At 43.8% G+C, this 26299-nt stretch overlaps 1 protein-coding gene across 1 annotated transcript in view; it reads left to right on the forward strand.

Annotated features, from left to right (window-relative positions):
- GALNT2 (polypeptide N-acetylgalactosaminyltransferase 2) overlaps positions 1 to 26299 on the forward strand; it is a 197124-nt gene that overhangs the window by 142625 nt on the left and 28200 nt on the right. The window contains exons 4-8 of the mRNA XM_075995452.1: positions 15420 to 15518; positions 15794 to 15861; positions 16104 to 16169; positions 23071 to 23192; positions 25836 to 25923. Coding sequence (XP_075851567.1) covers positions 15420 to 15518; positions 15794 to 15861; positions 16104 to 16169; positions 23071 to 23192; positions 25836 to 25923 — 443 coding nt within the window. The remainder of the gene's footprint in view (positions 1 to 15419; positions 15519 to 15793; positions 15862 to 16103; positions 16170 to 23070; positions 23193 to 25835; positions 25924 to 26299) is intronic.

The following is a 26299-nucleotide window of genomic DNA, read 5'->3' on the forward strand; positions in this document are numbered from 1 at the left end:
CCTGCCCGCCTTCTTTTTCTCCTTCCTTCCCTCCCTTCCTTCCTTCATCTGGCTTTGGTTTCATTGATTATGCTAACTTTGTAAAATGAATTTTAATACAAATGCCTAAGTCTCTTTAGATGCTTAAGAAAAATTTATTTGTGAAGGAATCGTTTGTTTCTTGGAATTTGCTTGTAAAAGCCATCTAAATCTAGAGCTGTTTTATTTTAATCAAAGTAATCCTTTGATGACTTTTAAAAATTCTTTTACAGATACTGACATTTGGTAAGTTTTTCTGTGTTTTACTTGAATTAATTTGATAATTTATATCTTCCCAGAAGAATAAGTTTCCTTTGGATTTTCAAATTTATTGGCATAGTGTTGCATGTATATGCACTTAAATCTTTATTAATTATAAACTTCTTTTTCTTCTTGTTCAGAAATGCCAGTGATTCGTTTCTGGTTTCTCCCCCTCCTTGTTTCTTCCTTTCAACCTAAAGAACAAGAGCTGGAGTCATATGTACCTTCTAATGTTAGTCTGTTTTTTGATGCATTCACTCTACCCATGTTTTAAGATTTTCTTCCCTCTTTCCTCTATACTCCCCTTGCCCTGTGAGAATTGAATGTTTAATATTTACTTTATGTCTGTTTAATTTTTTTTTTTGAGTGCAGCTTTGGCTGAGTTTCACGTTACGAAATGCAGTGTGATGATTTTTGTTATTTTTTAAATTTATTTTTAAATGACTGAAATGCTATTATTTCTCACTAGTCTGGAATGCTACTTTTGGCTTCTTTTTAAATACAATGCTTATTTAGGAAAGCGTTTCAAAATTATAAGAAATTAATTTCTTTTTCTTTTTATCTACGTAAACTTGTCATTGGGTTTTACATTACTCATTTAATTCCCACAACAACCCTGTGAGAGACGGTACTATTGTTATTGTGACTATGATTTTATAGATAAAGAAACAGAATCAGAGAGGTTGTATAACTTGCCCAATGAACTAGGCAGTGCTGGTGCCTATACAACAGCTGCCTCTGAAGGCTACAATCTGTATTTGTCATTTCTGTAAATATTTGATGGGTATTTCTTTTTTAAAGACTAGTAGTGTCTATAGTTGTTTCAAAGTTCACAATATACATGTTAAACCAACCTGACTGATTACATTCAAAACGTCTTTATTTTCATTATTGTCCACCTGGCAGAAGAGTTTGAAACTTCCACTACAGTGTTAGGAGTTTCTGCTTACTTCTAAGAGTATTTGCTTGATCTATTTTAATATTATGAGGGGTATAGAAGGTATATCCATGGATTATACCTTTATTAGCATAAAGTTACCCCCTTGCATTGCATTTAACGCTTTTCTTTTTTGTCATACGTTTTACCTTGTATAAATGTTAATCTCCTACTTTAGTTTGCTTATTTTTGATATATTTTTGTCTTAGTTTACATTTTGGGAATACCATTTTATTTTAGGTTTGTCTTTTATAAGCAACCTAATATTGTATTTTGATTTCTAAGCCAACCTGTTAGTCTGAAGTTTAATACACTCTTAGCCATTTTCATATTTGGTCTGTCATCTAATTTTTTATGTCATTTTTTTTTTTTTTACCTACTTCCTTGCTTTTTCCAAAATCTTCTTTCTCCTCTTCTATTATGTGGACAGTGTGCTTTGTTTCACTTTGTTAGCCTTGTATTTTTGTATTTACTTTGTTCTCGAGTTAGTTAAGAAAGTTTCTTTCCTACTTTTAATGCAACTAGTAGCAATTTTTTGTTCATAAAAATTCAACAAAAAATTTGATAATTAAAGAAGTGTTGGTTTAATGCCAAGAATAAAAGGGTAGTTATTTTTAAATGAGTAATTAATATGCTTTTACTTTCTTTTCAGCCACTTTCTGGTTTTGTTGATATTCTCTGGAATTAAACACAGATTGTTGCTGTTAAGTATTAAAATATAATTATCTTATTTTAAGAATTTTTCATTAGCATAACCATATTTACACAAGTCTGTTAGACTGTACTGCTGAAATAGTTTTAATGCTTTAATGCCACTCCTTTTATGCCGCAAGTTGAATTCTTTATTTTAATTTTTTTTTTTTTTTTTTGGACTAGATCTTCCAAGTGGCTTTTCAGGAGGCTCATGCAATTGAAATACTTTCTGAGCCTTCGCTTGCTTGGGAATTCCTTCCCATTCCCTTCACAGGAGTGGTAAATGCACAGTGCATGGAATTCTTGTGTCAGGTCTCTTTTTCTTTTAAAACTCTTACGTGTTGGTTCATGGTTATCTGTTTAGTTTTGTCAAAGAGAAGCCCAAAGCCATCCTGATTTTGTTCATTTATCATGTTACATCAGTTAGGATACTTTAAGCAAAAAAGACATTTTGTTAAGTTATCTAACAAAAAGCCTCAAGTTGGCTTCTCCCTGGCTGGGTGTTCGTCTTCTTTCCTTGGTGTCATCTGCAGCATTTGGGGTTTCATTCTTGTGAGGCTACAGGAAGGTGTCCCATAGTGCATGTGATCACTTTGAAGGCAGGAAGCAAAGAGGCCAGAAATGGGCTTCTCCTGAGTGGCTTTCTACTCTTACCATTGAAGAAAATCTCTCCCAGGCATCCCCCAAGTTCTGTCTGTGACAACCTGTGGGCCAGAGCTTAGGCATGGCCCTTGTTACAGTGGGGACGCTGGGGACGGGAGTTTGTCTCAGGGTGATCAGGACTCATCCCTGGGGCTTGGCAGTTCTTCCAAAACAAAGTCTGTAGGAAAGGAGCAAGAGGGAGATGGTTTCCGTGTTACCAAGAAGGGTGCACCCTTCTTCAGGTCTACACTGAAGGCATCCCACGACGGCATTGCAATAGAGTCAGAAGGACCGAACATAAATGTGGTAACCCGTCCGTGTTCAGGCACCATAGAGCAAATGCCTTATGGTTCTTTATAGGAACATTCCATTCTGTCATCAGTGAGAACTTGATTTCCCCCCCCCCCCCCAGGATTCCAAGAGAATGCTGTTACATTTGACATGAACAGAGTTTAAGGAATCAGGCAAATTACCATGGGTTTGCTTGGGATGGGTGTGAACAGGTCGTGCCAGGACACAGCTGGTGACCTGTTCTTTAGGTGGAATGCCAGGAGGCTAGGACCCAGGGATGGTTAAAATAGCGACTCCTCTTCTTCAAGGCTACCTTCTTACACTGACCCAGTGACTAGACTTGTTCGCCTTTCACCTTTGGGAGGAAATGTATCCTATGTAACCTGTGATTACTAGTAACAGTAGAATTAATTGAAAAGTTAACCTTTTTGCCAAAGGCCAAAACATAGAGTAATTGATTGTATCTATGAAAAGAGTGGTGCTCTAAAACGTGGCTCTTTACAGACCTTGAGCTTTTCTCCTATCGGAAGTAAGTGGCTACATGGACTTCATTATTTGGCCCACGTTTTGGTAGGAGAACCTCAAAAGTAGGGTAGAAAAGAAAATCGGCCCCCTGAGTAACCCCTAAGAAGGATGCTCTTAAGGATTGGCCACTTTGGGACAGCAGGGAGCCGATGACATAAAAGCTCATCTCTTAACGGAGCAGTGGAAATAAAAACCGCAGCTTGGAAGCCAGAGTTCCCGTGTGCAAGAGGAAGGCACGGGCACCTGGAGGCAGGAGAGTTAGTGTGTTCGAGCAGGACCACGGGTGCCACCCGTCCCCAGGGGCAAGCGAAGGGGGAGAAATGGAACGTGTGGTTGTATTGTCTAATAAGCAGTGTGAGCTTCCATCCAGGGAAGGTGGCTTTTTCCCTGGCATCAGGAGCAATGACAGTTTAAGGGACGATAATTACTTTCTCTCTCTAAGCCCAGCCCAAATGGTGAGCGGGAGCTGGCCGCTGAAGTGCGCTTGGAGGGTATCACGGGAGAGCTCAGATGGCTTCATCCAGGGCTGGTATTTTCTCAACTTTCAGTAGCTCTTGACTCTTGGGAAAGTTTTCAGCTAAAAGTCAGTGTCTGTAAAACTGGAGGCAACAAAGGGCGGACGGTGCTCTTTGAATGAAAGAGCAGTTTCTTCCATCGAGTGGTGGCTTGCTGACGGCATCAAGTGCAAACCTGCTGTTCCCTCCTTGGGTGGAGAAGCCTCACGTATTCTGGGCAGCGTTTTCCCAGTCCAGCGCGGAAGCGCGGGGTGTTTGGTGAGCAAGGAGCCTGTCTGTGGGTTCTCCACTTGCCCTGGGCGCACGTGTGCTTTTCGCCTCTGGAACCCTTGGCTTTGCAAGGGGATTAGAGGACTTCAAAGGAAGTGCAGGAAATAAGACAGGCTCGAGTTCTTGTGTCACAGGGAAGACAGATATTTTGTTTTAGAGCAAATGCTTGTCTCCTGTGCAGTGCAGAATGCAAGAGCCTGTAGTATGGAAGAAGGCGTTTTTAGACTAATAATTTCGAGGCGAGACAAACCTAACGTGATTAATGGGGTTTATTCAGATCTCCAGCCAACCAGATTTTTAAGCAGCTTAGTGTCACAGGGGTCCTACGGAGGTTTTCAGCTATCTTAGTGTTTGGTTCTCTTCATTTTTGAAATATCTGTAGAATAAAGTCTGTAGCTATTAGGACTGATCAGATATTAGTTGATTAGGTGGAATATTATATCATTATCACTGTTCGGAGGTTTACTAAGAGTGTGTTTTAATTAAATGAACATTATACAACAGCTGGTTAGCTTTTTTCCTCTTTCCTTTTTTAAAATTTTTGTTTCCATTTCCAATTCATACACTATCCACAGGCCTGTCTAGACTTCCTAGAGACTCCATAGCAGCGCCCCATGAAGATATGACGCTGACCAGCGGGCCAGAGGGGAGGTGCTTTTGAGGTTGAGAGAGAGGCATCCCTGGCCCTGGGGACTGGGGAGGGGAGGGCCCGTTTCCGGTGCCCCCTCCTTACTGTGGTGGACCCAGACTCTGGTGTGGGTGAGGCCTTGTTCTAAAGGGGCCTGGTCATGTTGGGGCTGAGCCTTGACTCTCCATAGCCAAGGTGGAGTTCAAGGACATAGTCATCATGTGTGATGACCACTGGGGTTCGGGCTGTGGCAGAGAGAGGGGAGGGGAAACCAAAATCTGGGGGAGGCAGAGTCTAAGCTACCCTATGTAAAGAGCAAATGGGCGTAATGTCTATCAGTGCTGTGTGGTCCATTTCAGAGTTCCATGTGTAATGCCAAAGCTCCCCAGGTACATCTAATTATGGTTCCATATTAGAGAAGTGTCACCAATAATGCCTGTCAGTCTTCTGCATGTTTCTTTAAAAGAGATCTAAGAGCAACCTGCACAAGCATTCCCTGGAGCGGCCTCTTAAAATTCAGATTCCCGGCCGGGCGTGGTGGCTCACGCCTGTAATCCTAGCACTCTGAGAGTCCGAGGTGGGTGGATTGCTCGAGGTCAGGAGTTCGAAACCAGCCTGAGCAAGAGCGAGACCCTGTCTCTACTATAAATAGAAAGAAATTAATTGGCCAACTAATATTATATATATATATATATATATATATATATATAGCCGGGCATGGTAGCGCATGCCTGTAGTCCCAGCTACTTGGGAGGCTGAGGCAGGAGGATTGCTTGAGCCCAGGAGTTTGAGGTTGCTGTGAGCTAAGCTGACGCCACAGCACTCACTCTAGCCTGGGCAACAAAGTGAGACTCTGTCTCAAAAAAAAAAAAAAAAAAATTTCAGATTCCCAGGTATCACCCGGGCCCCCTTATTCAGAATGGAGGAGACCAGGCTTCCCTGTTCCAGAAGCAAATTGGCGTCCTGAGCAAGGAGCATGTGCCCAGCGTGTGCCCAGCCCTCGGGAGCCCTGGCTGCACAGCAGAGGCAGCAGCGACGTTCTAGCTGCCCATGGGACAACTGCGTCAGGCCACCAGGACAGTCCCTGGGACAACAGACCTGCCCTTTGAAGAAAAGGGAATCAAGTGAGCATTTTCTGTGAGCAAGGGCAAGAGACCGGAAGGCATTTGGGGCCCAGTGGGTCACCTGCCTTTCTCCCATTGCTCCCAGGTGTTTAAAGCCCCCCTCCCCAGCCCCTGCTCCATATCTCCATAGATGAGCAGGAAGACGGGGGCTGGGAAGTGACAGAATCTGTTTTAATCTGTTCTTTTGACTTTTAAAACTTTCTGGTCCTGCCGGCTGAGCACAATGTACCCACGGACTCTAGTGGCTCGTCTCACCTGGTCTGTGGGTGCTCGTGGAGACTCTCGGACTCTCAGGTGCCGGGTCGGCTGGAGTGGCCACAGGGCTCCCCGGGCTGCTCTGTCTTTCTGAACGTGGGATGGAGGCAGGTGCCTTGTCACTCTCCTCCCAAAGTAAGACCAGCGATCGTGGCATCCATGGATCTGTCCCTCCTGGTTGGGAGCAGAACGGCCCTTGTTTCTCCAGCTGTAGAATTTGCTTGGATTTACTCCCACTTGTTCCCGATATAGGGAGCCCAGACCCGCTGTGTGACTGCAGAAGGTGGAGAAAACAACAGGGTAAATCTAAAGAAAGCAGAGGGAAGCAGATAATGAAGGTAAAGGGAAAACATTAATGAGCTAGAAAAACAAGAAACAATAGAGAGGACTTTATAAAGCTTCATCTTTAAAAAATAGAAATCTCTAAAAATACTGATTAACACAAATAAAAAAACATGGTTAATAATATTAGGAATAAAAAAGGCAGATGCAACTAAGATCATAAAATTATAAGGACACTTTTATGCAAATAAATTTGAAAGTTTCATGAAGTGGGTAATTTCCTAGGGAATGTAAACTATCAGAATCACTCAAGAAATAGAAAATATGAATAAATACAAACCATCTGAAGAAATTTTCGGCAGTAAAACATTTGCCTTCTCAGAATTCACAAGGCTTAAATTGTTTAGCATAAGACAAATGATTTTAGAGAACAGAGGAGGAAAAGCTACCCTACTCCTTCATTAGTACCTCACCATGGGAAAAAGGAAGTATAAGACAGAAAATTGTAAAGCAATTACATTTATGGTTATAGATTCAAAAAAAAACCTAAACCAAATGTTAGCAAATCTAATGCAGCTTTATTTTTTAAATATATATGTAATATATATATATATGTATATATATATATATACACACACACACACATATATAGCCAAGAAGAGTTTATTTTAGGAATGCAAGAATGATTGTACATCAGAAAATCTATTAATATAATATACCTTCTCAGTGGATTAAAGCAGAAAAGCTATATGATCATCTTAATAGATTCAGGAGAGAGAAAAAAAACAAGCAGTAGAATTCAGCACGTATGAGGGAATTTTCTTAACCGGATGAGGTATCTGTAAAACACCTATGCACACACTAAGCTTAATGATGACAGTATAGTTGTGTTCAGTTTAAAAATAGGATTAAGGCAAATTCTCTAACCCTTTTTTAAATCATATATTGTGTTGCAGGCCATACATAATCACTGCATCTTAAGAACCGTAAGATGTGTGAGGAATGAAAAGACAGGGGCAGAATGTAGATGCATTGGTGGGTGGAAGATCCAGGAGAAGCTGCAAACCATCAGAGCTACTGGGAAAGCTCGGTGAGATTGGCGCCTGCGGGCTCCTTGGGCAAAACGTCATGGGAAAGTGATCCCATGCTCCTTAGCAAGCCGGCCTGTACGTATTTAGGAGTAAATGCAACCAAAGACGTGCAAGACTTTCATGGAGAGAATTACAAAACACAACCGAAGGACATTAAAAACACTCAGTATTATAAAGATACTAATTCCCTTCAAACTCATCTATCAATTCAATGTAGTGTCATACAGGGTTTTTTGTTTTTTTTTTTTTTTTCATGGAAGTTGAAGAGCTGATCCGTAAATTCATAAGGAAAAGCAAATGGCCAAAAATAGCCTGTGCAGTTTTAAAGAACAACACATACTAGGGCAACTTGCCCTGTCAGACACGAAGGCTTCAAAGCCATAGTAATTAAGACAGTGTGGTGTCGGTGCAGGGCCACACAGATAGATAAACAGAACAGAAGTAAATGTATACATATATAAAAACTTAGTATGATAGCAGTGATGTTAAATGAAGCTGGGACAATGGATTAGCCACCCAGAAAAAATGAGATTATGTATGTCATTCATAAAAGTATATGTATAAGTAGATGGTTAACCTAAAATGTTAAAAAGTTAAGACATTTGGAAGAAAATGTACAAGAATATATTAATGACCTTAGAGGTTTAGGAAAGCTTTTCCTGAACATTACCGCAGGATCACAGTTTGAAAAATCAAAATTAAAAGCTATGTTTGACAAAAGACATCATAAACAAAATAGCAGGATCTGCCACAGACTGGGAGATTTCTGCAATGCATGTGGCTGGCAAAGAATAATATCCAGAATGTATTAATCCCTAAAATCAAATAGTAGGTAAAACATAATCAAAAAGTGGACAAAGACAGCCGTGATATGACTTTTCTAATTTTTCATTTATCAGAATAAAATTGTGAACATTTAAAAATAACGTAATGAAAACATATATGTATATGTTACCTATTCTGATTTACAAGTAAAGCTGCCTGTAAAGTAAAAAAAAAAAAAAAAAAAAGTGGACAAAGATTATGAGCAGGCAATTAACAGAAGAAACAATCCAGTCAGCTCGTAAACATATGAAAAGATGTGTGGGCTCGCTAGTAATCAGGGAAAGGAATATTATAATGATAAGGCTATTTCATACCAGCCTGGTTAGCAAAATTTTAAAATCTGACAACACCACGGGATGGTGAATATATGGAATGGTCTCATATATTTGTGGGTGCGAGTGACACTAAGTACAGCTACTCTGAAAAGCCATTTGGCTATATCAGAGTTGAAGCAGTGTGTAATCTGGGACTGGTAATCCACTTGTCTGTCAATATTGCAGAGAAACTTTCTCTGGTATATAAAAAGACAGTGTCTACTGCTGTGCTGTCCCTGACAGAGAGAGGTGGATAATCGACAGAAGAGGGATTACCTGTGGAAAGCAGCGTAGCAGAGAAGGTGAGTGAAATAGAGCTAGGTGTGTCAAAACGGGCACATCTCCCAAAAAGTGAAAACAGCAATCACAGTGCAGTGCCATCCGTGTGGACTTTGGATATATGCAGAACAACACTAGATATTATTTGTGAATATGTGCCTACATAGTTTATTAAAAACATACATAGGAGGAAAAAAGCGCCAAATTCTGCACAGTGACTAATCTGGGGAAGACGTGAATTGGGGCAGGAACTAGGAACAGACTGTAATTATTTCCTGTCATGTGTCATTTCATTTAAAAAATTTATTAACAGAGGCCAGCATTGCAAAATACAAAGATTTGGCAAAGCCAAGTGGAGGGTGCATGGGTGTTTGTATGATATCTCCGTGTTTTGTGTTTGCAATAGTTCATACACACAGTGACGACAGTGGCAGTGAGGTTGCCTGCCAAGAGGCCACAGGAGACTCATTGCCTTAGTGAATTTATTGTAGTCTAAGACTCGACCCTTAGCTTTGCAAACCCAGAAGCCTTTCTTTGTTTTCTTTCTTTTTTTTTCACCTCCTGCTTTGCTTTGTTTTGTTGCCAGCAAATCCACACTAGATTTGTCTCTCAGGGGCAGACTCAAACTCAATTTACAGATCGAATGAACCCAGAATGCCAATTTGGTAATTTGTAAATACATATCACAGCGACCGAACCCTGGGCTACTGTGTGGCCTTGTGTGATCCTGGTGGCGTTGGCCTTGACTGTTCCCCAGGAAGCTGAGCTGCAGCCGGAATGGGCTTGTAGTCACCCAGTGAGAACTGGCTGCTATGGAGACGAGTCTTCCAAACCGGTTGCCAGTAGGGTCGCTCCCACGTGGGACTCCAAATCCTAATCAGAACACATCCCTGTGAGGGTTGATACTAGAAGTGCCCTGCTGGCTTCAGAGAGAGACCGGGCACGCCCCCTGGCCTCTGGATAACCAGAAAGTGCCCTGGAGGCGCCGCATTGTTTTTAACTTTCATTTTTTATCTTTTAAAGCTGTGGTCCCCAAGCTCCAGGCTATGGACTGGTGGCACTGGTCTGGTCTGGTCGGTGGCCTGTTAGGAACCAGGCTGCACAGCAGGAGGTGAGTGGCGGGTGAGCCTGCACATCTTCATCTGTGTTTGCAGCTGCTCCCCATCGCTCAATTCACCCTACAGCTCCGCCTCCTGCCAGGTCAACGGTGGCATTAGGTGCTCACAGGAGCACGAGCCCTACTGTGAACTGCTCATGCTATGGTCTAGGTTTCGAGTTCCCTGTGAGAATCTAACGCCTGATGATAGGAGGTCAGGGAGCTGAGTCAGTGATGGTAGCGCTGGGGAGCGGCTGCAAATACAGATCGTCATTAGCAGAGAGGTTTGACCACACAATAAATGCAATGTGCTTGAATTGTCCCCAAACCATCCCCCACCCCCACCCCTGGTCTGTGAAAAAATTGTCCTCTATGAAACCAGTCCCTGGTGCCAAAAAGGTTGAGGACTGCTGTTTTAAAGTCTGTCTCTTTCCCATCTCTTCCATGATAGAAACCTGTCTGTGTGTGGACACAAACTAATGCGTAGTTACTAATCAGTTAAATTGCTTAGTATAATATTTTCTTTACAAATTTCAGTTAAGTGGGCATTTGAGGGTATATTCACCCAGCAGTTTTTCTTTCCCGTGACCCTCCGTTTGGTCTTCATGGCTGTGTCATAGTCGTAGTAAGTGTGGGTTTGCTGTTTGCCACATACCCTTCCTGGGCCTTGTAGAGGTCCCTGTACAATCGGTCTCTCTCTCATATTCTCTCTCTCATTCTCTGTCTCTCTCTGAGTATGTTTCTTCTGCCCCACCATTCCATGCACTGAGCTCTGCTTGCAGGCCTGGGAACCTTGTCCCTCTAACCGTGCAGTTATCCGCTTGCAGGCGCCATATGTGGGCTTGGAAGGGTGTCCCCGAGACTGTCTCAGTGCCTCGTTTCCAGATTTACTAGACAAAGTGCCACTCTGACCCCCATGCCCTGATGACAGTCACCACCGACATTCAGCTGCCAGATGCAAATTATAACCCTATATTTGCTACAGTGACCTGGCCAGTATTCAAAGTCCTTTTTCACACGTTTTTATTTGAACTTCCCAGTAATCAGGCAGGATTGTAAGGGCCACTTTCACAGGTGAGGAGTGACATGAATTGCCTTAGATCACACAGTTAGTAACCAAGGTTACCACGGGCCCCTTGCAAAAACACTAGACCAGCTAAGCAGAGAGTGGGGCGGGGATGCCAGGGGGTAGAGTAGGAAACATATTTCTGTGTTCCTCCCCACACAAGGCGACAGCCTTCCGTGTTACTGAACAGCCGCCCTGCCTTCCCAAGTATGCAGAGCTTGCATTGGATTATTTGATCCATGCCTTGGTGCATCCCAAGTACAACATCTGCGTCAGAGATAAGTCTGCCCAGAGACAAACTCATTCTCCCACCCCAAGAAGCTCAGGGGTACATTGCTGTGTAGATACACCAGGTTTGCCCCACTTCTAGCCAATCAAGAGTTCAGATATTGATAGCCATCTAATCTCAGAGAAATTTAAAAACTAAATTAAGGATTAAAAAAAAAAATCTTTACATGTCTGGTTTTTAAAGTCTCCATTATACTGGACAGGAAGTTTCTGGAACAATCATATCAGCACGTGACCTTGGAAACTCAAGTGAACTTGAGCCCACAAAGTCTGCCCGTGGCCCTGCCCGGCTCCTTGGTATCCCACTGCGTCTAGCCTGCTTCATAGAGGAGAACAAAACTGACCCAAACACTTCCTGCTGCGGACTTCAAATGAACTGCAGTTTCTCCTCCCTTCCCAGAGAAAGCTCGAGCATGGCTGCGCCCGGCAGCCGGCTTCACTGGGCTTTCTTTCACCTGCTCTGGGGTGGTGAAGACTCTCTGGCAGGAATATGGCACTTTAAATACAGAATTTATTTTCTTTTTAAAGACCTTCTTCAAGCTGATCCCCCCCCCCTTGGCTCTCTGTGAGGATTTGTTATCTAAGTTCATCTACGTACGCTCACTCTAACTCACAGGGTGTAAAAGAGTCGTAGTTTTTACTTGTTATCCCTCTTTGCCTTAAAAATGAGATTCCTCATAAGTTTCCTGATTGCCAATTCTGAGCAAAACTTGATGCCTTATGAATATGTAGAGGAATTTTAATAACATGATGTGAATGCAGCAGCCCTGCGTGTTCTGAAAGATGTTTCCAGAGCCCCGTGAGACTTCCAGAAGCTCATGGAAGATGAGGCTTCCTGCAGAGGAGAGGGAAATGAGAGAATAGGACATGATTGGCTGGGTTCCGGTTACTGCGACTTAGCATGAGAAATGCTTGCTGCCTTGTGTCCCTCTCTTAATTCTCCCCCGGCTGCAGGAGCCTGTGTTCCGTAAGTCACTCGGCCCAGGTCTGCTCAGCTCCGCACCTGCCTGTGTTAAGTGGGACCTAATTGCAGAGGTTAGCTGCCTCCTATTGTGGAGTCCTTATTTCATTAGCGTTCCAGATTGGCTTCTTGGGAGTGACAGTCTTTGGTAATTTGTTTACAGTTGAAGCCTTGCAGATTCTCACTTCCTTTAATCTAACAATCTGCTAATTCTTAAAATTGGAGGAAAACAAAATGGAAAAAAAAACCCCAGCCTATCATCAGTCTGCTCATAAGTAGAGACTTAGCTGTCAGGAGCTCTAATGAGGTATGATATTAATTCCAGAATTCCAGAATGCGTTTTTACCCCCAAACAGCAGTGACTAGTATATTATGCAGTTTTCTCATGATTAATTAAAACAATAACTACAATAAATAAAAGAAGCCCGTTTTGTGATCCTGACCTAATTGCTTTTTAATTGCGCTGCTTTTCTTGTTTATTTTCAAAATTTGCTTCTCTGAAGTAGTCATCGGGGAGAGTCGGGGGCTGGGGAGCGTTTTCTCTTCGCTGTGCCCGTTCACGCGAGTGGCTGGTCATCGTCGTTCAGCAGCTGCTTCAGTGTCCGCTTCAGTCCTTAGCTGCTAAATGTTTCTAGCCGTGGCCGAGCGCCAAAGATGATTTTTTTTTTAATCTATCTCCTTTTCACACTGATTGATTTCCCATTTAAAATAGGTATTATCTTTAATTCTGGGAGCAGATAATTTGTGGCTCCGGTAAACAACATGAAGAGCTAGAGCATAAAACACATTTTATTTTTCTTAACGTATCCGTCCCGTGGAAGGTGCAGAGATGGAGGGAATTCCTCCCTGAAATAAACTGGCAATAGACAGATTTGCCCGGAAAAAAAGACACAGCAATTTTACCAATGTGCAGGTGCACGCAGGAGCCACCCGGAATGGGAGACTGAAAGGGGCCGAGTGGTTGGGGCTTCCTTAGGGGAGAGGGAAGTGGGGATGTGGGCAATTTTGGAGGAAGAGCCAGTGATGTTTAGGGGAGAGGAGCAGGCCTAGAGAGCAGGCAGTAGCCTGGGACTAAGTTCCTCTGGGTTCAGGAGGGGTGGCAACAAGTCATGGAAGGTGAGGGGCTGATGGAACTGTACTCTGAACAAGGGTCCTCCTGTTATGCAGATAAAGTCTCCCAGCTAACAGCCCTTGGAAGAATATCTGAAAGGACAGGTGAAAAATGTGTCCCGGAGTGGTGTCCTGGGGTGGAAAGTTTTCCTTTCCTTTCCTGCTCTATGATGAGTCAGTCTTCTCTGGCTAACTTAGATTTCAGAAAGGGGGTCCAAGACAGGCGCATGCCTTCTGGATAAAATTCCGTCTGTCTGATAAGGGAGCTTCAGAGAAAGCCCCTCCCCGGGCTTCCGAAGAGAAGAGGGTGGGCAGAAGGAGGTCAGAGAGAGACCTTGGTCTCTCTCCTAAGGTCTTTGAATCTCCTTTGCTCAAAGCACTCGGCGTGCCCAAGCACCATAATTTTGGGGTATCATTTTCTGAGCCCCAACAAAGGCTTTCAGCTTCTGCAATACCAGTGGCAGCATGTGTGACTGCTAGAGTAGCAGGAAAACATTCTGCAGATGATAAATGCCAGCATGGAGGGACCTCAGCATGGAGCAAACAGGTCCCTCTTGCTGTCTCACAAGCAAAGCGGTTTCATCCTCACAATCACTGGGCATCAAACGTGATCACTCAAAAACTGTTTTCTTCAAGCCAGAGATGCTTTAGCTGCCTGCCCTAGCCTTTTCTCCACGCTAGTATCAGCAGTCACCAATTTGATAACTAGATGAGTGTCATCAAACCACAATTCGCCTGATTCTAGACGTCCTCTCAAGCTATAAGCACCCCAGAGGTGTTCTTCTCTTGGGATTCTCTGCAAATATCACTCTGTGTGGTATGTTCTTCAAATCACAGACCCTGCTTCGAACAGCTCCCTGTGATAGATTCTGCTGAGCCTGATCCTGCCTTTACTGGTTATTTCTAGTGTATGATACTTTAGCATCTCCAACCTAGAGCTGTCAGAGCTTTATTTTTATTTTATGTATTTGTTGTATTATGTATGTGTTGGTTTTATTTTTAGAGGCAGGGACTTGCTCTGTCACCCAGGCTAGAGTGCAGTGGTGTCCGCAGACTCATGGCAGCCTCTAATTCCTAGGCTCCAGCGATCTCCACGCCTTAGCCTCTTGGGTAGCTGGGACTACAGGCGAACACCACCACGCGAGGCCAGAGTTTTGGCTTTCAAAATAGCCATTTAGTGTCCTTTGGTCTTAATGTCTTTTTTGTAGAGCCCAAACTTGAAAAGTGCCTTGTTGAAATCTGCCTGCACTTTGTAGGCCTGGCCCCTGAACCGACTTCTGTTCCGAGGTAACCCCAGGTTCTTTCACTGCCGCTTAAAAGCAAAGAAGGGCGTGGACGAGCTCAGGTTCCCGTGGATGGCACTCTCACTTTACCTTTGCGTGCGCCGCCGTCGTCGCTTGGGTTACTTGGAGATGGCCTGGGGGGCGAGGGGTGTGCACCCCAGCTGTCCAGGCAAGGAGAGGGCGGTCAGCGGGTCCGCTGTTCTCCGTGAGAGCCAGCTTGCAAACATCACTAAAAGTACCGCACGCTTGTTGTGGGCAACGTAGAAAATAAGAAAAGAGCAGGGGCGCACGGCCGCTTCTGCCCCTCAGAAATCACTGCTGTAAACTGTGAAAAGCACATCACTGGAGGTGTGTCTGCATTTGAGTAGAAATAGGATTTCACTGTTTTAAAACACACTTTTTTTTTTTAACATGTTAGAAAGATGTTCTCAATATGTTACTTTTCGCTGAATTCCTTCATGCCTTACAACGTAACTCCGGTTTGTTTTCCTGTTTCCGTATGTCCCGTTGGCGCCCCATCTCAGGAGGGGCCAGCAGCTGCTGCGGCTAGCCAGTTCATCACAGCACGTTGTCCCGTCGGGGCAGGCTGCTGTGCCCCCCAGGGCCGAGCACGTGGTGGCCGGCCTGGGGCCGTCGTTCAGAGGCTGACCTTTCTCCTCCTGCAGGTGTCAGCGGAAGCAGTGGAGGGTGGACCTGCCGGCCACCAGCGTGGTGATCACGTTTCACAACGAAGCCAGGTCGGCCCTGCTGAGGACGGTGGTCAGGTGAGGCCAGAAGATGCCGCGTATCTGCCACCTGTCGCGTCTCACGGGAGGCATTGCCTGTCAGGGATGCTAGACACGCGCCGTGTCTCAGATGTGGTCAGGCTGGGGCTTCCCCGGGGGGGGGGGGGCTGCAGATGGGGTCACCTCACTGCTTAGCATGGGGAGCGGCAGATACTTCCTCCAGCCAGGAATTAGGGCCATGATGTGAGACTCCCCCACCCCGAGTGGTACCCCTGAAAGGCCCACAACCTTTTTATCTTTTTGTCTTTTCTCAGTGTGCTTAAGAAAAGCCCGCCCCATCTCATAAAAGAGATCATCTTGGTGGACGACTACAGCAATGATCGTGAGTATACTGGGATGGATTTAGCCCCTGTGTCTGGCCCTCCTCCTGGGCCCTGCCTCCCTCCAGTGAGGGAGCTAATGAGGCACGAACCAGCCAGAAACCAGACCCACAGAGAGAAGAGGTGCCTCTGTGATGCCCCGAGGAGATAATCGGCCCTTAGATGATTGAGAATTGCTATGCTTGAGTGCAAAGCCCTTTATAAACTCGAAGTTCAAAATGCTCTGCTTCTTTTCTTTTCCTAGCTGAGGACGGGGCTCTCTTGGGGAAAATTGAGAAAGTGCGCGTTCTTAGAAATGATCGGCGAGAAGGTAAGACTCTTTTTTTTAATTCACTACCAAGACAGTTGAATTTTGACTTTTCCTGAGCCCAGTCATAACTTAAAGAAGTGCTTCAGCTCAAAGAGCAATTAATTGCCTGGCCTTTTTGTCTGTCTTCCTCTACCAGAGCCACTTGGGAGCCCTCGCCCAGCAAAACACAGGAAGGACATTCAAAGCTTAGCTAATTGAAATTGTTTATATACTAGGGCAGGAGTTCAAATTATATTTTTATTTATGTGTTTAGAAGATTGGCTTATCTGTTCCTTTCACAACCTAGGAAGTCTCACCAGTCCCTTGAGTACAACAGGCTTTTAAAAGGAAAACAAAGACTTAGCAATGAGAAATTTAATGACTCCATGCTCCAGGCATCTGATAGGATAACTGGGATTCAAGTTTGACAGTCTGCTGAAAGTGAACTCTCCAAAACGGGGAGAGAGTGCTGCAATTACATGCTCATGCGGTTCTGCAAATGCCAGCTCAAAAACCTCACGTCAGTCTTGCCTGTGCTGGAGATGAGCTCACAGAGTCTCACTTCATTGGCCGTTTATAAGAGAAGCTCTGAAGGAGGAAAAGTCTTAACTTTGGAGTGTCTGGAAAGGAAGCTCAGATCACACTGTAAATAACACCCAGTGCATCGGTGCTGTCAGAGAGCCTGGTGCCGGATTCTAGGTTCCTCCACATTCTGGGGAAATCTCAATGTAGGAAGATCACAGAGCCACGTTTGGTATTCGAGGATGACTCTGTTGATGCAGGGGTGGTGATTGTATTCCTCGATCAACGCAAGCTCTTTCTTCTAGTTCCCTGTTCAGCCCAGCTGGAGTCAAGGATTGAAGTTTTCCTGGCGATACTCTAATCGGCCAATACAGTGATTGAGCCTGTTAGGGCAGTGCTGTCAGCACCAAATTGTAACCAGCCAGGGTCACCGACGCAGACATTCAGGATAAACAGACAATGAGATAGCCCTTGCCCCCCTCGGTAACTCGCATCAGCCCCTCAAGCCTGGAATAAACCCAAAATCTTGCAATTTGCTATGTTATTTTTGTCCCCTAAACAACCTACAAAGTCATGTAGGTTTATGAATTTAAACCCAAAGTGTCTGCCATCCCACCCCATCACCTAAAAAGGGACAAGGCTGATACAGGCTAAGAAAAGAAAAGGAGGAGGAGGAGGAGAAGCTGGGAGGTGGGGGGAGGAAAGACAGAGGGAGAAAAAGATCATGTTCCATGTTTGTAGTTTGTAACTGACAAATCACTTGCTAGCTTCATACCAGTGTGCCTTTAAACCTGCTTGGAAATCAGAATAATACTTCTAAATGTTACCTTTTCATTGCCTTAATTTAGGATGTTCATTTGGGTAAGAATCCATATTGATGTGTTGTTTGGGGAAGGGATGAGGAGAGGAGGTTGTTGGAAGCCAGATTATAGTAGACCTGTATGGGACAGCTGAAGCATGTAACAGTGGAGTGAGAAAATAGGTGTGCAGGTGCATACACACACACACGTCTATATGTGCCTGTATATATTTGTGCATGGGTTTACATATATTAGATCTCATATATTAAAGCATACACACAAGTGCTTATTATGATGCTACTAGATGACAAAGTGAATTAATTGCATAAAATATTATAGTATGATAAGAGCTGCCATACGATCAATATTAGTGCCAGGGATTTTATTGTGCATTGATTCCTACTTAATCTAGCTCTTTATTAGAAGCACTCGGGGAATTGAAGACCATGCCTTGACCCCACCCACGATTGAATAAAAATTTCTGGATCTTTACAGGTGGGGCCTGGACATCTGCATTTTTTAAAGCCAATTAGATGATTCTGATGTACATTGAAAGCTGAGAAACTAGTCCTTCTCATTTCACAGATGGAAATATTAAAGCCCAAAGAGGTTAAGTGGCCATGCAGCTATTTGATGACAGAAGTAGGGCCAAAACCACATTAATAATTTGAGTTAAGTCTTTTTTTCTGCATTTATGGAGATGATCAGGTGGTATTTCTTTTTTTTAATCTGTTAATACAGTGAAGTACGTTGGTTGATTTTCAAATGTTAAACCAATCTTGTATTCCTGGCATAAACCCTACATGGTTATGATGCAGTATCTTTTTTATATATCACTATTTGATATATCGCTGCTATTTTGTTAAGGATTTTTACATCTGTGTTTGTGAGAAACATTGGGCTGTAGTTTTCTTATAATGTATTTTTCAGATTTTGGTATCAGGGTTAAACTAACCTCATAAAACAAGATGGAGGGTCTTCCCTCCTACTTTAGTTTCTGAAAAAGTTTGCATAACATTTTAATTATGTCTTCCTTAAATGTGTGATAGAATGAACCAATCTAGACCAGGAGTTTTCTTTATGAAAAGGTTTTGATGACTAATTCAATCTTTTGAATGAATATAGGCTTATTCAGAGTCTCTTTCTTTTTCGGTCTGTTTTGGTAATTTGTGTCTTTCAAGAAATTTTCCATTTCATCAGAGTTTTCATATTCACTGGCACACAGTTGTTTATGATGTTCTCATTATCTTTTTCATATTAGTAGAATTAGTGTCAATATCCCCTCTTTCACATTGATTTTAGTAATTTATATTTTCTCTTTTTTTTATCTGCTAATTTTAATCTTAAGAACCAACATTTGGCTTTGTTAACTTTCTCTGTTTTTTGTTTTCTGTTTTGTTGGTTTCTGCTTTTATCTTTATTATTTTCCTCCTTCTACTTTAATTTGCCTTTTTCTAGCTTCTAAAAGTAGAAACTTATATTGCTGATATCTTTCTCAAATATTAACATTTAAAGTTACAAATATCTTTCTAAGCACTGTTTTACCTGCATCTCACAAATTTTGATATGCTATATTTTCATTATCATTTAGTTAGTGGTATTTTCTAGTTTCCTTTATGATTTCTTCTTTGATCTGTAGATTATTTGTGTTCTTTATTTTCCAAATATCTGAGCCTTTTTTTTAAACTGGAGACTAGGTCTTGGTTTTTTGCCTGGGAACAAAGACAGTGGCATGATCATAGCTCACTACAACCTCAAACTTCTGGGCTCAAGTGATCCTCCTGCCTCAGCCTCCCAAGTAGCTGGGACTATACTTCACACCACCACACTCAGCTAATTTATCTGTGTTTTGTAGAGACAGGATCTCACCATGTTGTTCAGGCTGGTCTTGAACTCCTGACCTCAAGGATCCTTCCGCCTTAGCCTCCCAAATTGCCTGGTTTATAGGTGTGAGCCACCAGGCCTGGCCATATTTGGAGCTTTTAAATGTATCTTTTGGTTATTGATTTCTAATTTAATTCCATGTTTTCAGAGAACATATGCTCTATGTCTATAAGATTTCAGTCTTCTGGAAATTTTGAGTATCTTACATCCTAAAATATGTTCCAAGTACATTTCAGTGAATCTATACTCTGCAGTGTTGAGTGTGGTGTCCTATATATATAAATTAGATCAAGGTGGTCATTAATGTTCAGATATTTAAGTCCTTATAGATTTTTTGGTCTATTTTTTCTCTTAAATTACTGAGAAAAGGTTGTTAAAGTAAATTATAATTGAGAATTTGTCTGTTTTACCCTACTTATTCTGATAGCTTTTGCCTTATCAATTTAGAGGCTATTATGCATGTACACATTTATCAATGTTATGATCTTCCTAATGAATTCACCATATTATTATAAAATGTCTCTTTATCTCTGGTAATAATTTAGGTCTTGAAGTCTTCTCTGTCTCCTGTTAATAGGGGTATACCAATTTCCTTATACCTCCTGTTTGCATAGTGTATTCTTTTCTATCCTTTCCCAAGCTATGTATTTATAGCCAAAGTATGTCTTTTATACACAGATCATAGCTAGATCTTGCTTTTTTTATCCAGTCTAACAATCTTTGCCTTTTAATTGGAGTGTTTAGTCCATTTACATGTTTTGTAATTATTGATGTGGGTTTGGGTCTACTCTTTAGTTATTGATTCTCTATTTGTCCCATGGGCTTTTCTGCTTTTTGATCTGCAGTCAAATGCTCTACCACTGAGCTATACCCCCTTGCTTTTTGTAACTATGTTCCTACTTTCTTGCTTTCTTTTGGATTCATTGATGACTTTTTAATTTATCACCAGATTGGGGGGCTACCTCCTTTCCAGGATCTTCTCCTTTAGTTTGCAGACACTAGAAACCCTGAACTCTTGTCCTCTGACACCTCAGTTATTCTTGTAGCTTTTAGTTATACTTTGCATGTGTGTGGTTGCTCTGAGGGTTACAGCATACATCTTTATCTTAGAACAGTCTACTTAAGCGGCCATAACACTTTACATAAAATGTAAAAACCAGGCCGGGCGCTGTGGCTCACGCCTGTAATCCTAGCTCTTGGGAGGCCGAGGCGGGCGGATTGCTCGAGGTCAGGAGTTCAAAACCAGCCTGAGCAAGAGCGAGACCCCGTCTCTACTATCAATAGAAAGAAATTAATTGGCCAACTGATATATATATAAAAAATTAGCCGGGCATGGTGGCTCATGCCTGTAGTCCCAGCTACCCGGGAGGCTGAGGCAGAAGGATCACTCGAGCCCAGGAGTTTGAGGTTGCTGTGAGCTAGGCTGACGCCATGGCACTCACTCTAGCCTGGGCAACAAAGCGAGACTCTGTCTCAAAAAAAAAAAAAAAAAAAAAATGTAAAAACCTTTTCAACAGTTTAATTCCATTTCTGTTTCCTGCCTTGTACTATTGTTATCATATGTTTTTCTTATATATATATTAAACCCCACAATGCAGTGCTGCATTTTTGCTTCACATAATCAGTTATCTGTTTCCAGTTTTCAGTTCTGGAATGCCCACTTGTTCTTGATGCTTTCTTGTGGCTTTCATTTCTCTGTTGAGATTCTCCATCTGTTCACTCACTAAAAGCATTGTTTCCTTTGAGTCCTTGAACAAGTTGTAGTAGCTGCCTTTAAATCCTAGTTTGCAAATTCTAACATCGGGATCATCTCAGGGTGAGTTTCTCTTGACCTTTTTCTCTTGGGTTTGGACCACATTTTTCTATTTCTTCTTATGAATCACTATCTTTTAATTATATAAATCACTATTTTTTATTTTATAATGGACACCGGGGATGATGTAGAGACACTGGATCATATTATCTTTCTCTAAAGAGTGTTAATCTTTGTTGTACTGGGTGGTTAAATTACTAGGTGATGGCATAAAACTTGTGTAAGCTTGTCTTTATACTTTGCTAGGATGAATATATCTTATTGCTGAGACATAGTCTTTATTCTCAAATGGGGCCCTTCTGGGGTTTCTGGAGAAGAACTGAAGTGTTTAACAAGCCCTTTAACAATTGTAAACTCCGTGTCCCCTACGGTAGACAGCAGCTGAAACTGAGCCCTTTCTGGCTGTTACGTTTCGTGTTAGAGTTCACGCCTGCGTGGTTCAGGAGTCAGCCAAGGGTTTAAGGGGAAGTTACCATCAGACTTGGGGCTCACCTGCTTTCTGGGATCTGCTCCTGCAGTTGCCAGGCATGGGAGCTTTGTCCCCTGACACCCCGAACCAAAAGGCCGCATTGCATGGGATTGGGGAGTAAGCTCAGGGGAAATGCCCTATAAACATGGATCTCACACCGTGTGATTTTCTTCTTTCAAAGGTTGGATCCTGTTAGTTTCTGCCTGCTTCTGGCTACTTTCCAGCCCTTTCAAATCATTGCTTTTTCTGTTTTGCTCAGAGTTTATAATTGTTATCTGAGCCAGGGTTTTCCCAATATGAGTTACTCTGCAATTACTACAACTAGAAATCTTTAGTTTTTTTCCCTGTTCTAGCATGTAGCTACATAAGAATCATTGAAAATCCATTTTGACTGTGCGAAAAAGGAATTTAAAATACTTGTCCTTACTAGTTGTGAATAATAGAATCATCTTCATATATAAAGCCCAGAATAAACAGCAGAAGCCATGTATGACCACAGCATCCAGGGATAAATATACTATTATATTTACAATGAGACTTTGTGTCATAATGAAAAATGCATATTATTAATAGATCGCAATTATGTAAATTATATAATTGGACCAATAGTATAACAAATTTTGTGTAAAAGCCAATCAAGGCTTTGTCATTTATGTTATTTGGCTTGTGTGAAGTCTTAGAAGATAGAGATATTTGCAACACTGTTACAAATATTATTGCCACTAAAATCGGCACCATTAGCTCTTGAAGTGTCTAGGTGACACTTCCCTTTGTCCAGTTCATTAGAAAACTCCAATGTTATGTCAGAGGAGAGTAGCTTTAAAAATCCCTTATTAGTTGCTTGATAAAGGAGATTTCAATTATGTAAAGGCCTTTCTTAGAAGACAGTAGTTCCACGAAAGTTGTCTTCCCAATGATCCAATTAACTATTTTTTAGAAAGTCCTGGCCAGGTGCAGTAACTCGGTACCTGTCATCCCAGCATTTTGGGAGGCCAAGGCAGGAGAATCGCTTGAGGCCAGGAAGTCAAGACCATACAAAAAATTTAAAAATTAACTGGGCGAGGTGGTACGTGCCTCTCATCCCAGCTGCTCGGGAGGCTGAGGCAGGAGGATCGCTTGAGCCCAGGAATTCGAGGTTACTGGGAGCTGTGATCATGCCACTGCTCTGCAGCCTGGGCCACAGAACGAGACTCACTCAGTCAATCAATCAATAACACATTTTTTTAAAGTCCTGAGAGAAACCTTTTTTGGGAACAACAGGGCAATGTTGATCCTACCAGACAAGCTTGCAGTTAGCTCTCTGCCGGGCCAGTGGGCTGCAGAGCCGAGAGTGGGGCCGTGCCAGCAGCAGGTGCTGGGCTGTGCCGATCCTGCTGCCACCTCCGTGCACACCGCGGGTTCTCTCCTGACGCACTGTTGAACTCGTCTTCACAGGCCTGATGCGCTCGCGGGTCCGCGGGGCCGATGCTGCCCAAGCCAAGGTCCTGACCTTCCTGGACAGTCACTGCGAGTGTAACGAGCACTGGCTGGAGCCCCTCCTGGAGAGGGTGGCCGAGGTGAGGTGCTGGGCGGGGCCTTGCGGTGTGGACCAGGGAAGGGGCGGGGCGTGGCCCTGGGAGGGGCAGGGAGAGGAGAGCAGGTGGTAGGGGCAGAGGGGCGCACTGGCTGTGGTTTTCCTTGATGCCACAATGAAAAGAAAACGCCACTGGGAAGTGTGTTGAAAGGGCCTGGTATTGGCTGTAGGAATCCATCAGCAGGAGGTGCTATACGTCGGATGGGGCATAAGAATCAGCAGAGCATGGGGGTCGTTCATTCCTCTTGGAAGCGCCCCCTCCTTGCCTCCCCAGCTTCGCAAAGCCGTCAGGACAGCGCTGGACATCGAAAGTGACAGCGGGTGCAGTGTCAGAGGGGCTTGCTGGGGACGCCGCCCCTGCGCTGTCACGTCAGCCACCAGGAAGTGGCGGGTGGAAGCCACACAGTGACCGGGTGGGGCTGGCGGAGGGTGGTCTGTGGCTACACCCTCCTGCACCTTCTGCCTTCTAGAAGCATCATCGCTAATATTACGTTTGGCCTTTTGTTGTTTCTCTTGCCTTCTGCTTGCTTTGTTGACTTTCTTTCCTTCCTGTTAAAGAAAGCACTTCCTCGGGGGTGATAAAGCAAACTTAATGAAAGGAAATAGAAAGCGAACACATCTTTCTGCCCAAGTGTAGCGAGAGTGGCGGGCGGGCCGTTACTAAGTAACCACAAGCTACTAGCAATCATGAAAATCATATTCACTGCCCTTTATTGAGTTCCAACTAGGTGCTTTCTATGCATTACCCCTGTGTGTGGAGTGTTTTGTTTTATTTTTTGAGGCAGGGGGTCTCTCTGTTACCCATGCTAGAGAACATTGGCACAATCGTAGCTCACTATAGCCTTGAACTCCTGGGCTCAAGCGATCCTCCTGCCTCAGCCTCCCGAGTAGCTGGGACTACAGGCTTACACCATCACACGCAGCTAATTTTTTTTTACTTTTTTGTAGAGACAGGGTCCCAGTGTGTTATTCAGGCTGGTCTCAAACTCACTCTTGGGCTCAAGCGATCCTCCCACCTCGGCCTCCCAAAGTGTTGGGATTACAGGCGTGAGCCACCACACCTGTCCTATGCATTACCTTTAATGCATGTATTATCCCCATTTAGCAGATGAGCAAACTGAAGTTCAGTGAACTTTAATAATGTATCCAAAATCATACAGGTGGCAGAGCCAAGATCACAAAGCAGGTTTTGTTAAATTCCTGAGCCCTTTCTTACACATACGCACACACCTACACCAAGAAGAACCCAGCCCAGGACCCCACCCCCACCCCCACTCCACCACCTCTCACTCTCCTAGGCTATATTTACCTGGCCAGGCTGTCTCCTGGGAAGGCACGGCCAGAACCAGAGATGCCACCATGCTGTTTGGGTGTGTGAAAGCCACTCGCTTCCGTGGTCAGTTGTCAGAACTGCTCCAAATACCTCCTCCAAAATTAAGAAGAGAAAGTATTAAGGTGATTCATTGTCATTAATTGTAGTCCTATCAAAAGAAATGTAAAGCAGATTATATACTCTTTGACTCCCACACCTAGGGCCAGACTGAGCTAGGCAAAGAGGATTTCATTCTTCCCTGGGCTCAGTGAGCCACGTGGCTTATTGTTCATTGTAAATTCGCACCTGGGCGGTGTCAGAACTTTACAGTATTCATGTGTCCCTAATTAGTGTGTTCCTTAGTGTGTCCCTCTGATGTATGATGTTCTTAGCTCTGCTAATTCTGCTACTCAATTGTTTTTCTAAATCTTCTGGCTCATAAGGGTTCTTTAAATGGCTCGGGTGAAGCACTCACTCTGGCTGGCAGCGAGGGGCAGAGTGGCAGCGTCTCGCCGGCAGCAGCCATCTGAGATTGAGGAGGTCAGAGACGTTAAATGGCCTTTATGTTCACAAACTCTGACCACCGCGATGGCAATGTGGCATGAAGGAATGACTCAGTCCAGGGGCGGACGCATTTTTTGGTAGAATCACAGATAAGGCAGACTTAGACCGGAGAATTCTCTAGTTGGTTTGGTTTCCCGTCGGCTGTGATGATGTTGGTGTTCTGTACATCACGTGTGCTCTGTCTCCTCTGTCTCTCACACACACACTCCCCCTCCCCCCCATGTATTCACAGAAACATAGTCCTAATTTTGTCATGTGGGCATTTTAGTCTCCAGTCTCTTCCTGAGGTTTACTGCAGCTCAAAAATTGATAATCATTGATGCTAAACACACCTGAGCTTGGATTCTGGGAGAGCGAAAGCTACCCTGTGGGTGAAATTCTGGCATTTGGGAAAACAGAAAAGGACCCTGGGGACACCTTGGCACAGTCGTGCCTTCAGCTGGGCGACATGGCTGAACTGCCCATGGCCATGGTGTCTCCTTCAGTGGAGCGGTTCCTGCTGCGTACCCACTCCCGACATCCCTGGGCACAGACCACGGCACGTCAGCTGATGGCTAAGAGCGGGACTTTCCTGGGTTCTCGTGGCGGCGAGCTGGGTCTTCGTGGGCTTAGGGTGGAAGGTGGTGAGGGGCGGTCGGGTTTGCTCCCTGATTGCCTGGCACTGATGCCTTCTTTGGGTGGGTGTGGTTTATCGTTTTTGCTGGGATTTTGATCCCACTATTTCTTACGTTTTCTTTGTTTATGTTTTAGGACAGGACTCGGGTAGTGTCACCCATCATCGATGTCATTAACATGGACAACTTTCAGTACGTGGGGGCGTCTGCTGACTTGAAGGGCGGTAGGTGTCCATCACGGTCCACCTGCCTGGGCTCATCCTGTCCACACTGGCATCCGATCGCCACCCCCTCTGGTTGTTAGGAGTGACAGTGACAACAGCATTCACGCCGCAGTGTGTGCACTCTGAGTGAAAAACGTCTGTGTGCTTAACAAGTAGGACTTCATAAAGAAAGAAAAATAGCCTTGCTCCCCTTGCGAAGCTTCCTGGGGTTCCTGTTCCCTTCTCGTCTCCTTGACCTTCGTTTGCTCTGCTGAGCCACGTGGCCACTGAACAGATGTGGTGTCCTTCCTTTTTGGTTAGAGGCAATGAAGCCCTCTCTCCCCTTGGGGTCTGGGACAAGGAGACCAGCGCTGCCTGTCCCCACAAGCGGGATGTG

The sequence above is a fragment of the Microcebus murinus genome, chromosome 19 (assembly GCF_040939455.1).
Source record: "Microcebus murinus isolate Inina chromosome 19, M.murinus_Inina_mat1.0, whole genome shotgun sequence".
Lineage (NCBI taxonomy): Eukaryota > Metazoa > Chordata > Mammalia > Primates > Cheirogaleidae > Microcebus > Microcebus murinus.